The following is an 18,285-nucleotide window of genomic DNA, read 5'->3' as shown; positions in this document are numbered from 1 at the left end:
GCTATAGTGGTAGGTCAGTTTGAAAGTGTTAGGGAACAAGAATGTAGTAATAAAAGTTGACAAATTGAAGTTGATTTTGGTTGTTTCAAATTTTCCTTCGTGGTGGACGGGTTACTCAAAAAAGAAAATAAAATAAAATAAAATGTGGTAGTGGTAGAAGGAGTAGTGGCAACGTTAGCTGTAGCAAGAGTAATAGTAGTCGTAGTAGTCGTACATTGCAGTTGTAGTAGTAGTAATAGTATAGAAGTAACGTGAGGAGTATCCATGCAGCAGCAATAATAGAAGACCTTGCCGCGTATTGTTGTGGTAAAGTGCAACCAAATGTGAGCGCGACAGTAGAACTAGTAGCATGGTAGTAAATCTAGAAGTAGCAGTAGAGGTATTAGTAGGAGCACGACAAGCAACACCAGCGAACGATGTGCTGTTGCCAGTAGTAGTAGTAGTAGTAAAATTGTAGTAGCAGTAGTAGTAGTAGTAGTAGTAGTAGAGGAAGTATAGAAGGAGGAGCAATAAGTAGTGGTGAGATTGTAAGTTGTACCAACTGGTAGTAATCGCAGTAGTAGTAGTAGTAGTAGTAATATAGTAGAAGACGAAATCAAGGTATGACCTAATACTTTTACCACCACCAGCAATCGCGTTAATAGAGGAGTAGTCGAAAAAGTAGTAAGTAGTATCAATAGTAATAGTGGTTACAGTAGAAGCACGAAGAGCGATTGAAGTAGACGTTACAAGAATCGTGATCCTAGGTAATATTCAAAGAGCACATGACTTTGAAAATCATATTATTGTCACATCATTTCAAAGTGGCATCTAATTCAAATTCGTGGGGCGTACACATAACCTCACAGAGTCAACGGTATAACTTAGCATAATGTAGTGATAAGTCAATGTTCGAACATTAAAAAAACCAAACAAATCTATTCGAGTAGTCACGAATATTTACTGTACAGTCACAAAATCATCTTGGGTCTCCATCTAAGATATCTTGCGGTTAGTGCTTGTCGTTATGAAAGGCACAAAAGAGTTTGTCAATAACTGTTAAGGAGTTGATGACTAAGGTCTAAATTTACGCAATTCTCAAACTGTTGGACTCTCACTATTACGCCAAATAATATCCAGTACAGCCATTATCAGACGTACAATAGATGGGGTCACAGAGAGAACAGTATACAAACTACATCTTGCTGTTTCTATGGAGACAGAACATGACGATAAAGACAATGTAGTATTGAACTAACACTCCTATGTGATCAGTGATAAGATATTTCAATCATTTTGAGTGTATTTACAACCACAGTATTACAATGATATGGGCGATATATTGCCGATATCGTATGTGGCGACAGTCAAATTACCAAAGTGTTGCGATACTGCGATAACGTGACTGTCAGCTACGTCATCATGAATACGTAGAAATGCATAAATAGAGGGTTAGTTAGAACAGGCAGCGTAATGACGATAAAGCACAGGATATTGAATATTTGGCCCTTTATATACGCCCGACATGATAACTCCTAGGCGCCAATAGACCGGTTCTGTAATGTTTTAGATTCTATGCATGCTTTGTTCACAAAAGTTGTCCCTAACAACCATAAAGCTTGCGGGAGACTTGCCCTACCTAGCAACAACTGAGCCAGTTCCTGCCTATGGAGCCTAATGGGAGGGAGCAGGTGAATGAAATACTTCATTACTAGGCTGTAAAAAAAACCAGAAACATCCATAAACTGTGATAAATTACAGAAACGGTCTATAAGTTTCCGCCACGGCAAATTTTCTGACATGCGGATTGCCCATCTTATTATGATAAACGTACACGCCGTACATTCACAACAAGAAGGTATCACACACATGTCTGATACCTCCTTGTTCATAAACACAAGGACAACAGTTTTACAATACAGACAATATCATTAGACTTGAATCTGCGGAACAAAAGTTTGAAATGAATTCAGATAATTAGTTTACGTTTTCTCTCTCATTTGTCATTAAAGACAGTGAGGATAAGGTGACCAATCAGAACGGGATTATAATCATCATGCAGCTTTAAACGCTACCAGAATATGATAATTTGTGTTTTTATCGTTTCCATTCTCCATGATTCCGAGACAGTGTTATACATACATGGTGTTCGATCACAAGCAACTAGCTTGTTACCTTTTGAAATACCCGTACCCATTCGCATTATTTACAACATTCTGCACCTGCAACGTTATTGCCCGTAGGCAAACCATTCACCAACACCATTACGATGTGTGACATCGTGTTGTTAGGATAATCAATCACACACATTTCCACCTCATTCAAAGGCCATCTCAAATTCGATCCACACCTTTTTCTTTTCAACTATGTTGTAATTTTAGCAACAACTGTTTTCCTTTTTGTTAAAATAAATTTTACCCTTCTATTAACTTTACAGACTTTGTTACTCGAGCAGAAAGCTCGATCAACTAAAAAGTATCTAAATAGTTTATGCAGCTAGTATCATTGTGACATTACGATGTTCAATTTCACATTTTGTGAATTTGTTGACTTCTTTCAAAAAACAAACAAAGGACAGATGCTCATGAACTTTTGAGTACACTTTGCTACACACGCACCAATATTGTGAAATGTTGTACGTGACGTTTTGACAAAATATGTCCTTATATTTATATACCTCGCACACTTAAAGTTCTACTGAAAAAGCACTGACACACTATCCACTCGATGATCAAACTAAATACCTCCCTCTCTCGATCGTAATCACTTTACGTCTCTTGCTGACAGACGTGAATAACAAACGAAACAACAAAGACAATAAGTCGTGCACAAACTCGAAGTACAGTATCTCTACGTCGACTCTAAGATCTAGGTAATAATATCTGAAGAGTTTTAGTGTCTTTGTTGGAGCATTCCAGATGACAACGCAACATGAGCGGCAGCTCCTAGTGAGGAACACTACCAAAAAAAAAGTAGACAACACACTCAAAGACGTCCACGTAAGAGGGCGCTCGTCTAGAAGATAACGTCTAAAATTCATGACTGGGAGCTCCTCGAGCTGCGAGAAAAGAGGGGCAGCGCGATCGTGGAGTGAGTGTTCCCTGCAGAGTGCCCGGATTTGAAGTGCGCCATCGCTCGGTCTTCCGTCATTACCTTTCGCCTGCCGTTGTTGGCGAACTTGCGCATCACGTAGCAGGTGTAGCAGCATTTGCACTCGGTGCGAAAGTAGCGCTGGAAGTTCCGCCCCATGAACGCATAGACGAAGGGATTCACGCATGAGTTGGCATACGACAGGATGTGCGAGAAGATCTTGAAGCCGTACATGAAGGTGGTCTTCGGGAAGTTGGGGTCGAGACGCAGCCACAGGTTGACGAAGTAGAGAGGCATCCAGCAGATGGCGAAGACGACGACGACGCTGAGGACCATCCACGTGACGCGGCGTCGTTGACGATAGATGCGACGTTGATTCTGACTTTGACTCGACTCCTCCTCTCCTGATATAAAACAAGGGAAAACAAATCATAAAATCACGGGAATACATAGCTCGAATTTCCTAAAACAATTAAACATCACCCATGAGAAAAGAAATCAGCTTCTTGAGGCAAATAATAGAAAACAAATCGGGGCAACGCTTCTTCATAATAATGCAAACGAGACATTTGTTTTGAGACCCTTTGAGGAAGCAATGGTTAACTCGTTTTTTGACGTCCGCGTTGTTGTAAGGTTTCTGCTATGATCGCCCCTGATTTCGTTCAACCTTCGAAAGCCTGCAATTTAGAAATTCAACGAATTCATTAAAAAGGTCACTCTTCAGGATAAGATCTTATTGCAATGAATCTCCTGCATGCATAGTCACTGTGAAAGATCTGTCCCATTTTTTTTTCATTTTATTTCATCTATGTGTGAAAAATTTCTCTAGTGTGATGCAGCGTCACTGTTATTTATTGATCCTTGTCAATCTGGAAATAACAAATGTTGAAAGTGATTATAAAATGATTTAAAAAAAAAACCTTCCAAGAAGAATATCTAAAGTTGGCCTACTGATATGACTAATAAGTACTGACGAAGCTAATTAGCACCCTAATGATGATGACGATGATAACAATGTTTTGGATTAGAGTACTGATTGAACAAAAATAATATCAATAAAAGCATCAATTACAGTGATGATGATAATGTTAACAACATTGATAAAATGGTCTTAATTTTACAAAAGCCTTGCTAGTATCATTACCCCAGGGTTGTGAGGTACCATTTTTGTTCTTCCACGTGTTGGACAACCCCTCTTGTGTAGTGATGCATTTACCTGGCAGGAATACATTCAAGGATACTTCTTTACTATAGAAAGTGTCCAGGGAAATGTTTATTCACCACAGTGACTCTAGGCATACGTCCGTCTCCCACACTAGTACAATGCCCCAACATGGAACCCACATGACATTATAGGCAAACACCTGATCATTTGACTATATAGAAAAGAAACGGAATAATAGACCAAACACATACACACACACACACACACACACACACACGCACACGCACACACAAACAAAGACACATATATTATGCAAGAGTTGCTCTCAAATAAGCATCGTCACTCCACGCCGCAAGTTTGGAACCACTGTACTATGTGGCTCAAAACCACATTTTGGAAAAAACAACAACAACAACAACTGCATCGCCGTTTGGGCTAGCAATGTTCTTGCCCATACACTTCCATCCCTCCGGACACTGCCCTCTACGGTTAACCCTACCTGGCAAGGACGTCATCCACAAATTTCTCAGTATGGCCGTGTAGCAGACGACGATTATGGCGAGCGGGATAATGTAAAGAATGAAGGCGGTGAGCAGCGCGTAGCCGGCAAACATTTCCCGGTAAGGCCAGTCGTCCACACAAATTGGGCCCCCACCTAGCTGCTTCACCTTCATGAACACCGCCAAGGGGATGGCACTCAGCGCAGAAACTGAAAAAAAGGAGAAAACAAACAGAAGTGTAACTCATTTTGAAACATTCTTCATCCGAACATACTGTAAGCGTTCCATCATTGTTACCCATTTCAAAAGTCGGATATTGCATTTGAATTGTATACCAGTCTAATATTCCTCAATTACTGAAAATGAACTTGTTTGCCCGGAGGTGTATGCATGTATGCAGGATTGATAAGATACTAATCCCATTTCCTTTCGTAATATTTGCACTCTATAAAAGGCTGTCCGCATGGGCTACATACAGAAGCGATTCCGATCCATCAATTGTTCAGTCCAATAAAAGTTTATGGGGTTGTTCGTCGAAAGCGGGCTGGATCCGTATTGCCTGTAGTGTAGACTTGACCAATATTATGTGAAAGGGTGATGCATGTACTTGTATTAAACGCGTCATCATCGTATCAAGTGGACAATAAATCTGGGTGCCTTTAAAAACCCCTCAAAAAGACACTTTGACCTATGAATTTACACCTTTGTGTCGATAGAACATTACAAGTGGATAATCACGTCAAAGGAACACGGTTAATGTTATTATTTTGTTGTATGTGTGTGTTTTATTAACGATATTTTGCAGCAATAAAGATAAAGTAGGTGGTTAAACTGGAACTGCAAGGGCCCTGGGCAGGGTTTTGAAAAATCTTACCGACAGACTAAAAATTATGTAGATTTTCAATACACTACTAATACTTCGATGCAATGCGCAATGTGTGGTATGAAGTACAATTCTGTGTTGCTTTTACATGTCATGCACTTACCTTGGGCATGATTTATAATACTGCAGATGAAAGAAAAAAATGAATCAACTGGAACCTATTCAAACGTGCACGCAATGTGCGCTCGCAGACGTTCGAGGTGTTGATTTAACCCTACCGCAGCAATGTCAGAAAAAAGAAAACATACACGTCAAATAAACCCCTGCTTGTGCGCATGCCATGCTGAATTATACACTGACAAGCGCCAATGAGAGAGAGAGAGAGAGAGAGAGAGAGAGAGAGAGAGATGGGCAGGGAGGGAGGGAGAGAAAAAGACCACAACAACAAACGTAGGAAGATGTGAATAATGTATAGCTCACGTCTCTGCCGATGGTATTTTCATGTTAAGTAATGATATATGGGGCGATATATTCCATAAACTCAACACAACCCCGTATGAATATTTGATATAAAGGCAGATGTCAGGGTTATTGCTTTTTACACTTCTCTCTTTGGGTACACGAGGCCGAATGGAAGGGGGTGTCGGCAGAGCACAGACGACACCTTCGTTTTCTTTGTGATCGTACAAAAATCCACAAGGTCTAATCGATCAAATCTGTTGTATGGGTATCGGAGGTGATTGTTTACATACATGCCCAGATGCAGCCACTGACGATGAGCACGCCCGACTGAGTCCGCGTCCCCAGTGATCGGAGTGGGTGCATGATCGCTTGGTATCGATCGATACTCATAGCAGTCAGCATCATACACGTGGCCTGGGCAGTAACCTGCAAAAGTTTGCATAATGCATACAAACAGAAACAAAACCGAGATATGTATGATGAATAAAAACAAACAAATGTCCACAATACATAAAACAACTAATCCACAATACGTAAAATAACTAAAACAATTTAGTCTATTCATGGTATTATCATTATTATAGAAACGCTGCTATGTACTTTGTGTCGAGTTCGTTATCTATAGTGCTTATCGCGTATCATTATGTTCTTGTGTATCGATGCTTTTAGTGCTATACAGACAATACGCCCTTCTTGCAAAAATTCGAAATATATGATTTAGATTTGAATTGCTTTTCTTTTGTTCGAATTGCCTTGATTTGATGTCTACATTGTTTCCACATGCATGACAGGTGTGATAAAACGTAAAGACCAAGGACAAGGTATTAAATGTACTACATGACACCAATGATACGGAAAAAGTTTTCATCTATGCTAATGCGTTCACTCTTGTGAATGATTATTAAGGAAAAAAAAAACAGAGCAACTCGTACTGTATAATGGTTAGGAAAAATCATGAATTGATTATACGATATTTCAAGGCTTAATCAAGACCACATGAATAAACATGGTGAAATTTCTTTGTGGACATATACATGTACATTTGAGGAAAACAATGACATTTTGATTTCAGGCGTTTCAAGATACCAAAAGAAAAACATATAAATTTGATTCCACGACAGAAGGTTATTTGGTGAAGATTTAAACGCAGGTCGATGGAGACATTTGGCATCATTGCATTATCTGAATTTAACGCCGGGTTGCCGCTAATATCACAACTTGTAAAAACAACAACAACAACAACAACAACAAAAACAAAACTTCATAAATGTATAACTTTCATAATTTGATCTATCCTTCATGGTACTTTCGGCTTTCTGTTTCTGTTTACTATAACAAACTTGAATATGCAGGGGAATTGCAACTTAAAAAGAGATTTTATTTTTTAGGGACACATTTATTGTTTGAGGCAAATCAAACAAGCTAGCTTTAACAAAACTTTGGTTATCTGTACATCAGTGACGTCAGGGGGACTTTTGAAGGTCGGTTTTGGTTATCCACCTAATTATGTTCGCTTTTAGACCTGGAACGTGTGTTTGATACACGAATGATAATAATGACGGTGTTGCCAATATCGGTGTTGATAATCTAACAGCAAAACGCAACAATGACGCGTTTAACATGTTTAATGGTTTATAAACATAATAGTAAACATTCATTTTGAGAGCGACTTTTACACTGTATATATAAATATATCTATCTATATATATATGTATATTACATATGTTTGCATGAATTTAAAGATGCTGATGATAGGAAGTGATATCAATACAACGCTCAAAAGAAATCATAAAAATGTCAAAGATCCCACATGTCTCATTTAACTGAAATAAAAATTACGTTTAGTAACGAACCCAGACATAACTTGAAAACGATATTTCAGTAAAATCTATAACAAGGTATCTGGTTTTACTCGTGTCTGTCCATGCACTTTTACAGTGTAGCTTACGAGGGTGGCGGAACATGAGACTTGATAAGTGGCTAGCAATGATATCTTTATGGGCTAACAACGGGACTATACTGCGATTGATGAGACGCTTTAAACAGGCAAATCTTCTCTGATTTCTTTGCCTCTATTTTACCTGCGCCTCTATTCTTAATAACTTTGTCTCGCTCCACAGAGTGAAACAAGAGCACAGTCTCTGAGAGTTTGATGCAAAACGCCATCTATACAGAATGCATTGTTGTGAGAATTGATTCTCAAAGGAGGGATGGTTCCCTCTTTCGAACAGTAAGTCAATCCCCGGCAGGTACGGGGAACTTTATAAGCTTATCTGGAGCAGGTTCATATCGAATAACTTCACATCAATCATCGTGCGTACCTTTTCCCCACATACTGAAGTATAACGATATTGACATACAAGGGGAAAAGACAAAATGAAACAAATCAAAAACGCTTTTGACAAAATTTTTGATAGCGAAAACCAAGCATCGCAAGCATGTTTGCAATTGGGACACTGGCATTAAAATTACATAATGTAAGTGGACAAAAGCTGGGCAGACATTTGAGAACATCGAAACAAAGTGAGCGAATTTATATTTCTGTGATAATAATTCATCCTACATGAATTGGATCATACACATTATTCAAATAATAAGTCCAGAAATGATACATTGTATTTGGTGAGCATCATTTTGGGATTTTTTTTTCTGGCTACTCATACTACGATAAAAAGAATAGTGAAAAAGATTCCAATACTTTTTGATAGTCGTGCAGAACTCGGGAACAGTTTTACAAGCTTTAAAGCTTTTATGTAGGCCCCATCATATTTCTTATACTTACTAGTGACATTTTCACACGATATGACCATATACATTTGTGTCAAGTATATTTTCTTTTTCTTTTTCTTCTACAATCAAAAGACATGATTGGATATATTTTGTATTCTTGTTTTGTTGTCAATAATTTTGTAATCTCATCATTGAGAAAATGGAAATATGAAATAAAATTTGAATTTGAATTTGAATTTGAATGTCTCTTCGTGAGAAAACTAGTTTGTGACTCAACTCTGACGCAATATTTCGAGCGCCCCCATCATGCAAAGTTTCCAATGTGTTTCGATTTGATCTAGGATAGATTCTGGGTGTTTGCTATTGGAGTTTTTTTTGTGTGTGTGTGTTTTCAGATTGTGGTGAGCAGAAAAAAAAAGTAAGTTGCAGTTCACGGAAACCTTATTATCATTTGTTTCGAAGGGTAAGTTCTAACAACACATTTCCCTCCCTCAACGTGCTGTCCTGTTCTGTCGATGTTATTCCACTGTGTATTAATTTGAGAGTACATGTAATACGAAAGGTTTCGTAGCACTCTGTGAACAATAAGATTTTGTTTACGCGCCAGAATACCAGGCGAACTCCCAAAGTTCGCGCGTGATGCAGTGAATGTACGTAAGCGCCAATTAGCGCATTTGCACCTGCATTCTTTTTGCCTGTCGAGTCACGTTTGCCTGATGTAATTTGCGAGGCGTCCTTTTACGAGCGCGTTACTTTAATTTAACAAGTAGATATTGCACGTGTAACAGGAATCGGAAATGCAAGTGCTTACACGAATGTTTCAACTGCGCAAAAAAAAAAAGAACTCCTTTCACGTAACTAAGCTTTCATTTTGTATCGCAGGGTAGAAAAAAGGTCCTTTGATCTATAACTTGTATATGGAAAACTTATTGATTGTATGGATCAAATCAAGCTTTACATTTGACTGATACAAAGAAAATTGACGAACACAGAGATGTAGTTTATTCAATCTCCATGCATTTGTCAAGAGCGTGTATGTCATGTGTCTGTGACGCTGGCCCGCCGACCCTCGGTACGTGTGCTCTAATTCTGCCAAAAAGCAGTGACGCTAGGCTGATGTGACTGTATGAGTAGTCATCGCGACAGAGACATTTTATATACTACCTTGCTCGTATGAGCTTGTTATCGCAAATGGCTAAGGTAAATTTCGCCGTGTTTTTCTTCTTTGATAAGCTAAAATTCATTTTTGTTTTTAAGCTGAGTTGATACATGGTTCAAAGGATCCCTGGCATTCACGTCCTGTCTGCTTGCAAGCATTCGGAAGGATAACATTTGTCTTAACTGATGTGATATTTTATAAAAGTTTTCAAAGGCGAATGTAAGCACCCAAATCAGAATCAGATATAATTTTGATATAGGTAACCGATTCTAATGGCGTAGTAGGTATGCATATTTACATTTCTTTAATAATATGACATATATGAGTCACTTCATTTTACATCAGAGCAAGATTCATTCTAATTTAAAAGCAGTTCTATCGACTCTAAATATTTACAAAATTTTGGAGTAACCCGGTATTAACATCCTTCTGAAGATAGCGTTTGTATATCCGGTGTATGGAACTATGTCAAAGGCAAAGAGAATTCATCCCCTAGTTTTGAAATGCTGAGACATTCGTAGAATTGTATGATTCATCACTTTCTCGAATTTCTTTTGATTTTAGCATGGTGAAAAGTTGCAGAAATAAAACGGAATGAACTGAACTGAACTTCATGTATTTAACTATGGGTTTTCAGAATTGTGCACGTCATGGTCCGAAGAACTCGTGCTGTTCGTTACTTACCTCTAGTTTATAAAGTAAGAAAAAGTTGGCCAGCAGCCTGGAGGGGGGGGGGGGGGGTTAGAAACGACACCCTCGGGCGAAAGGATGTTTTACACTTTCCAGATGGAAACATCAGTATCTCGACTTAACAACAGCATCCGAAATTTATTTTGTGTAGTGGTCCGTGTGGTGAGGGCAGGAAAAAATTGGAACAACCGTCATCGAGTATCGTCGAAAAAGAAAAAGAGAAGAAGAAGAAGAAGAAGAAGCAAAAACAACCGGCGGAAACCAATAACATTCCTTTCATCTACTACTTTATGAAGGAAACCTATGTATCTTATACTTTGACTTTCAGGTTAAAGTACGGTAAGATTGACAAATTCATTAATGGTATTATGCTAACCAGATGATAAGACACAACACAATGCGGGAGTACGACCCTAATCCATGAAATCTTTACATGCATAACGTGTCTGCAAAGACATGAGCAGGAAGTATTCTCTCATGACGTAACTTGAGAATTGACAACGGAAATGAGATTCCTAGAGGCGTACCGCAAATTAGATTTCTTTGTCAACCATCATGACCATGTTCGCATTATGGCTTCGCGACTCTACGACAAGGACAAAAACTCCTCCGGAGCGTTAAGTCTGTGGAAAAACAACACTTGCAGACAAACAACGACTGTCTCTATTTTGATTGACTGATGCGTGGAATCAACCACTTTGGTTGCGTTTTATATTACTAGCTGGTTGACATTGAATGAAGGCAAATATGAAGTGTCGCATCCAGCATTGCGCAATTGATTTTTGTTAAAAACTAACGATCAACGTCATTTTATGCTAAAGAACTTGCACTATTTCATGTACATGATTGTGGATACACATAGGGACTTTTATGTCTTTTATCTCTCGTATGTATGATGTATGTATATATATATATATATATATATATATATATAGATGTGTGTGTGTGTGTGTGTGTGTGTGTGTGTGTTATATAATGTTTTGGAAAATGTTGCTAACAGACAATCCACCTTTCAACCCCCCCAAAAAAAAACAACAACAACCAAACAAACAAGAATCATAATCTTATCGAAGGAAGACAAGGACATGTAGTAACCAGTCAGATAAGCAAACCCTCCCAAGCAAAAACACAAACAAAAAGAAACAAACAAACGAAGTAAGCTAGTGTACATGATTTCTGTTGATATTACTGTCCTCTCATGACAAAAGTTTATGAAGAAATCAATGGCATTTGGCTGCGCCTTTGAGAAGGACAAATAGGTGTAATTTATCTGCAACATTTCCATTCATTTCCTGACCTTTTCTCAAACAAAATATCATTTATTAAACCCATTCTCGTGGAGGTAGCAGAAATGATGGCTGAAAGCCGGTCAATTCAGAACGATATTGCTACCATCGTTTAACAATAACCACGCCTTTGCGGCATTTCATCAGACTTCATCCCTCCTCGATCTGGTTCATCGTGAGTTTCCCTCCAAAATCTCTCCAGCAAAACGGCGCCATAAATCCAGCGTGTAGTCCGGTTAAAAGGCTCGGGCCGCTGCGTAGAACCATTTGCTGGTTGGTGTATACGGGGGTCGATTGAGCAATTGATATGCAGAATCGAGTCACGATCGAAACAATTTAACCCACGATTGCGCCAATTTGCATTACACGTTACCCACTTGCGTCGCTGCGCATACAGTCGCTTGGCAATCATTTGAAAAGAAGAAAACCACCCGACCATTTTAGTCGTCGCTCGTGGAATAATGAAACAAACTATGGCAAGCATCGCTTGCTCTTGATTCGAAATCTATTAATGCCATGTTCTCACTGGAGAATGTTAACTGACCTAGCTGCGATAACTGCAATGAAGGCAATATGCAAATTTGTTGAACATAATTACCTTTTACTGGTTTTTCCTCTATCCTGATTATAAAGAAGAGATATTAAGTTTGACAGTAATTGTTTGTAATATGGACGTTCTCAGATACAACGGGATTCAGAAATAGTTTTTTGATAGCGTTTAGTAAATGTGTTGGTGTGTTTGAAGGCAAATCGATCTTTGTGAATCTACCATCACATTCTTTGGGTTCGAATCCCTTGTAAGGTATCAAGTTTATCATCACAGTGTGTGTCATTGAGATAACACTTTGTTTGCTTCATTTTCCATCTCAGCTGATCGCTGGATAGCCCATCTTCAGCTGCACTAGCTCGTCTTCTTGTCCATGGGGTCCAGCTGGATGTAAGATGTACCACTTCACCGGGTAAAACAGTCGAACACGAACTTATTAGGTCAGGATAATAGAAAAAAGTTTACAATTTCTTATCAATTATTCAAAAGAACAAAATCAGCTAGCATTTCATTAAATTGAGGTTCGACGAGTAATCAATTGCCGAGTGTGAGGTACGTCAGTGCCTCTGATATAAGACATGTTCAACTAGAAATGTCGCTATGGCGACTGGTATGCGTCCGCCATAATGCGTAATTCTCCAAATAGGTCTATAGTACAATACCCTGACAATGTGTGATGACAGTTTCACTTAACTGTAATTGGGGATTTGAGGATTTTTGCTTGACTACTGACCCATTTATAAGTTTATGCATTGAGTAATTTTCAAGGTATGGAGAAAAAATGTAATTTTAATATTAGATGGTAAAATATTAGCATTTTAACCTGGCCTTTGACCCTTGACCTTTGACCCTATGACCCTAAAATTCCGAAGCGATCACTGTCAGGAAGAACATGCATTAATGTACTAAGTTTCATGATGATACCTTGAGTCACTTTCGAGATATGGAGGAAGAAGGAAATTTAACACTTTCCCTTGACCTTTAGGCAAGAAACTTCCAAGAGAATCTCTATTGGGTAATGCAAGTTTGAAGAAAAATCCTGCAGGCATCGCATTAATATGAGGGAAATAGTGAAATCTTGAGGAGTTGACCTTGACCTTTGACCCCGACCTTTTGCCCATGACCCCCAAATTCCCTAGATAGTCACTGCCAGTCAGTACATGCATATGTACTAAGTTCCATGAAGATACCTTGAACCATTTGCGAGATATGGAGAAGAAAGTGAAATGTTAACATTTTTACTTGACCTTTGACCTTTGATCTTTAACGTCATGACCCAAAAATCTCTCTGGAGAATCTTTATTTAGTAGTACATGCATACACTAAGTTTCGAGAAAATACCTTCAGGCTTTGCATGGATATGGGGGAAATAGTAAAATTTTGAGCATTTCACCTTGACCTTTTGACCTTTGACCTTGCGCCTCTGAAATTTGAAAGGAGCAAGTTCGCCCACTCAAAAGCCCTTTTTACACTTGTGTTTCTTAACCCCGGACTTTCTGTTACCCAGGACTATCGTTAGTCCCGTACCAATTCTTTCAGCTTTTTACACTGGCCAATTAGTCCCGTACTATCTCTTGTCCGGGGCTAAGGAGAAAACTGACCTTTTTACACTCGTATTTCTTAGCCCCGGACTTTCCAAACCACATGAATATTCATGATTACGCTGTGTACTGTACACTTACACGCACGCACCGGCAGCACTTGATTACCTCGTTTCTGATTGGTCAGTGAGGGTCGGACTTCGTCTCCGTCGCTTAGCCCAGGATTATTTTTTCGTTCTGTTTACAGTCACTTGCTTGGCATCGCAATTGCGGTGCTAACCCTGCTATTTTGCAGGGCCAGATAGTACCGGACTATCGGTGGGGCTAGCCCACTTTGGCAAAAACGAGTGTAAACAAAAAGTGGGCTAAGGATAGTCCCGTACCAACGGTGGGGCTAAGGGGGGGGGGGGGGGGGGGGGGGCTAAGCAAAAATTTACAAGTGTAAAAGATATAGGATACCTCAAACGGTTTTTTTTAGTTACGCTGCCACAAAATTTATTGCAGACGGAAGAACGGACGGACAGAACAAAAAAAAAACAAACAAAAAAACAAAAACAAAAAAACAAAAGAAAACATAATGCCTCCGGCGACACTTCGTGTCGGAGGCATTAAAAAAAACAATGTTTACATAACCCGACAATAATTTCCCTTTAAGAAAAAAAAGTAATTTCAGAGTATAAATTCTGGAATGCATTGGATTAAATCAGGCAATGGTTGTATCAAACACTTTCGATAATCAGAATTGATAATACGACTCAATATGTCATTGATGATTATGTAAGTCGTAATGCATCTATCATTTAATAGACATATTCAGCGTTATCAATAGATACTTGTGCAAAAAAAGACACTCACATACGTGTTTGTTTGAATGTGTGTGTTTGTGTCATCTTGTCTCACTGCTTAACTTGTACCCCTTCCTTTTATCCCTTCTGAATCGTTATGCCCACTCGTTCATGTACGCACGTATGCAAAGGCTTATTCTTCTTTTCTTTTCTTTTCCTTTACTCATGCAGGGAAATTGCTAATTGTACAAGCTCTCTCTCTCTCTCTCTCTCTCTCTTGCATGTTCATTCTATATTCCATACTAGCGATGGCTATTTTAACTCACAGGGATGTCAAGATGATCAAATTATGTAAATCACGTGTATTTATATGTGTTTGTAGCTGCAGCTGAGCATGTATTACATATTTGTAATATCATTGTTAGCATTTGTATTTGCTTCATGACATTTCACCTTCTCGTACAAATCGTTTATACTACTTTGCAACTATTTTGTATTATTTGGATATAGAAACAAATAAATGAAATGAAAAATGGAATGAAATCAGCGGAACGTACGTGCATCATGTAGAAAACGAATTTGCATAGGAACTGGCCAAAGATCCAATGATTCAGCGCGAAGACCGACGCGGTGAAAGGGGCGCAGCAAACGAGGAACGCTATGTCCGTGATCGCGAGGTTCATAATGAAGTAGTTCGTGGCCGTGCGCATCTGGAGATGACGTAGTATGACGTAACAGACGAGGGCGTTGCCCAGTACGCCGATGACGGTGATGAAGCCGAAGATGAGCGGGACGAGCCAGTTGACCAGAGTGATGGGTTGACCGCCGACCTCCTCGTACGCCGTCGTCTGTATCATGTCGTCGTCGTACGGGAACGACACGTTGGCGTCTATCGTTGGCGGGAATGCTGTTGTCATGATTTTTACTGAACAAAAGATGAAACAAAACAGAGGAGATAAAAGTCAATTACTCTTGATTCTTATATGTTCCAATTTGTGATTAGCTTCTCACCACCATTATCTGACTCAAAAAACACTTGGAAAAAGCCACTGTAGCACATTAAATAATTTCAGTGTCACTCGTTTTAATACATATCTTGTTTGTTACCATGGCAACATCAAACATTAATGTAACAGTTACTTAAGTTTTTATACTCTAATGTGACAGCTACTAAAGACTACTATGTCAATCATAACAAAAGAAAAAATAGCCACCACTGACACTCATAAGCAAATATAGTAAATTTTCAGCAATGTTTGATAAGCCCAATGTAGCACATATGGACAGATTTTAAATAATGAATTGGTGGATAAATGATTGATAAACTAATCATTGATTAAATGTCATCTAAAAAAGTTGTCAAATAAGCCTCATTCACTCATTCAATGTTCGGAGCAAAGCTACGGTAAAACGATTAAATAGACCTTCATCTATTTTATCCCCAAAACAAACACCTTTTTCACAGGTGAGTGTTGAGGAGCCTTGTTGCCTCAAAAACAGACTTACGTTTGCATATTCGTGATTTTCTGCAGTTGCCCCCCTTAGATTGTACCTTTATATCATTTTTCTTCTTCATCGATGTACCGTGACCGTTACCCTATGATTTGTACAAAACAAATATGTATTTTGTATATTATGTTTGTCACGAAATTGCAGAAATATATAGATATCAAATATCAAAATATCAAATATCGGCTGAAGTTACAGTATGTACTGCAAAAGTGCTCAGGAAATATCAAGTGGTAATCTTTCCGCGTCATGAAGAGAAAATGACTCATCATAGCCGATCTACGGAACACATCACTCACCCGACTCACGGACGCAATGTTTAGTTTCTCTTTATTGCAATACCTGCGCATTTTACAAAGTTTTGTTCCACAGTTTCCCTTATAACTTTTGTGTTTTGTCCCCATAGGTATAGTGTGGCCATACATTGGCGACCGCGCCCTACAATAGGGATTAGCGGGTGAGGGATTCGAGCTCATTTCACTTCATCTCCGTTGGATGAAATCATCCCACGAATCAGTCGTCCTAACTTCATGACATGTAACTCAAGTCTGGCGAAGTTCTCGAATGTCTCTGGGCATATTGACCAAATTACATCAGAACAATTCAGGCCACCCAGACCTTTTCTCCTATCGCATCAAATGACATATATCACTCCCGTTTTTTGTTTCTGTTTTTGGCTTTATACCCAAGGCGCGAGTACGTGTCTGCTGGTATATCATTGCCGATTGTTCGACCTTCTACATACTTGGGGAGGACACATTAATGGGGATACGGGTGAAAGTTTCCCATCAATATTTCAATTAGGTGGATTCAAGACATACATGGGGCAGAATTAGTGCCTAGAGTTTATGCCTGACATGACAAATGTGTTTACGAAATACGGCATCTGATTGGCCCATGCTTTTAATGCCTCTGTAACAACCTGAAATTAAGCATGATGGCTGATGTAAACCCTCTTCATTTTCAGAAAGACAGTTTCTCAACAGCGAGTGCGCTTGCCGTCAAACAGGATTTGGAAGAGAACACACGTCAAACATCCCGTCGTGTTTGGATTGATAGCCAGCGGTAAGAGTTGTTTAGGGTGCAGAACCGGAATCAGATGCACAATCGATGTCGGTTGCCGAAAGGTCACATCTTCATAAGAGATGAAGGACGCGCAGTCAAGTGCAGTTATTGGTGATTAGCAAGTCATTAGTGCTATACCAATTGCAGGTGGAACCTCACCGAGCGCGCGCTCCGCACGACAGGTCCGTCGCCCCTTCCACCTGCTAGCTCGCTGAGCCACTGAGGTCATGGGAGGTAATATGGAAATCCCGCGCTTTGCGGTAATCTTTGTCGGCGCCAAACGGCGAAATGACAGAAGAGCCGAAAGAAGGCAAGTGACCATTACGTTGCTCCTTTCGACGCTTTCATTAGCGACCACTACGTCATTTCTTTCTGGCACAACGTCCCCATCATACCTTCGAGAAAAGCTTGTTGCATTGGTTCCTATCTCCACACAACTCCCCCCTCTTCTTATTGAATAGTGTTCAACTGATTTGAAAACATTCATTAAAAGCCGACGACGGTGTGTCGTTCGGCATTCTCATTACAAATGACTGTCCATAGTGACGGGGATAGAATTCAGCCGAGAGTACACAGCAAAGACAATTCGATTACCAAAGCTGTTGTACTTTTCCCTACATCACCCGCTAGCGAATTTAACTAATACATACACGGTGTCGAAATGTATGCGCGACACAAATGCAACGATAGCCTGGAGGGTTCGTGTCAGCTAGTAGTGCAGAAATCCGTGCAGCTGACATATTTTCAGACCTCTTGTCGCATTCCCGTTGAGACAGCATTGGCATGAAAGCTGGCTGTGTATCACTTCCATCCACTAAGACCAGAGACGATTACTATCATATCATTGATTTTCCAATACAAGGTCAAGAAGCAAGCTTTTGATTGAACTTTCTCTCGATCTCTCTTCCCTTGCCTCTCTGTTCATGTAAATAATATGATACATATTTTATCCCA

General features: G+C 39.3%; 1 protein-coding gene across 1 annotated transcript; it reads right to left on the bottom strand.

Annotated features, from left to right (window-relative positions):
• Positions 1-3,015: 3,015 nt before the first annotated feature.
• LOC139737080 (G-protein coupled receptor 54-like) lies at positions 3,016-15,674 on the bottom strand. The gene is made up of 4 exons (XM_071647758.1): positions 15,315-15,674; positions 6,310-6,445; positions 4,734-4,943; positions 3,016-3,473 (listed from the first exon to the last, which is right to left on the bottom strand). The coding sequence occupies exons 1-4, from the start codon at positions 15,672-15,674 to the stop codon at positions 3,016-3,018; spliced, it is 1,164 nt and encodes a 387-aa protein (XP_071503859.1).
• Between the last annotated feature and the right edge of the window lie 2,611 nt (positions 15,675-18,285).

The sequence above is a fragment of the Diadema antillarum genome, unplaced genomic scaffold (assembly GCF_040938485.1).
Source record: "Diadema antillarum isolate AM-2024a unplaced genomic scaffold, OU_Dant_1.0 seq00000680_RagTag, whole genome shotgun sequence".
NCBI lineage: Eukaryota > Metazoa > Echinodermata > Echinoidea > Diadematoida > Diadematidae > Diadema > Diadema antillarum.
Note: the sequence above shows the minus strand (reverse complement) of the source record. Positions and strands in the feature narration are given on the sequence as shown.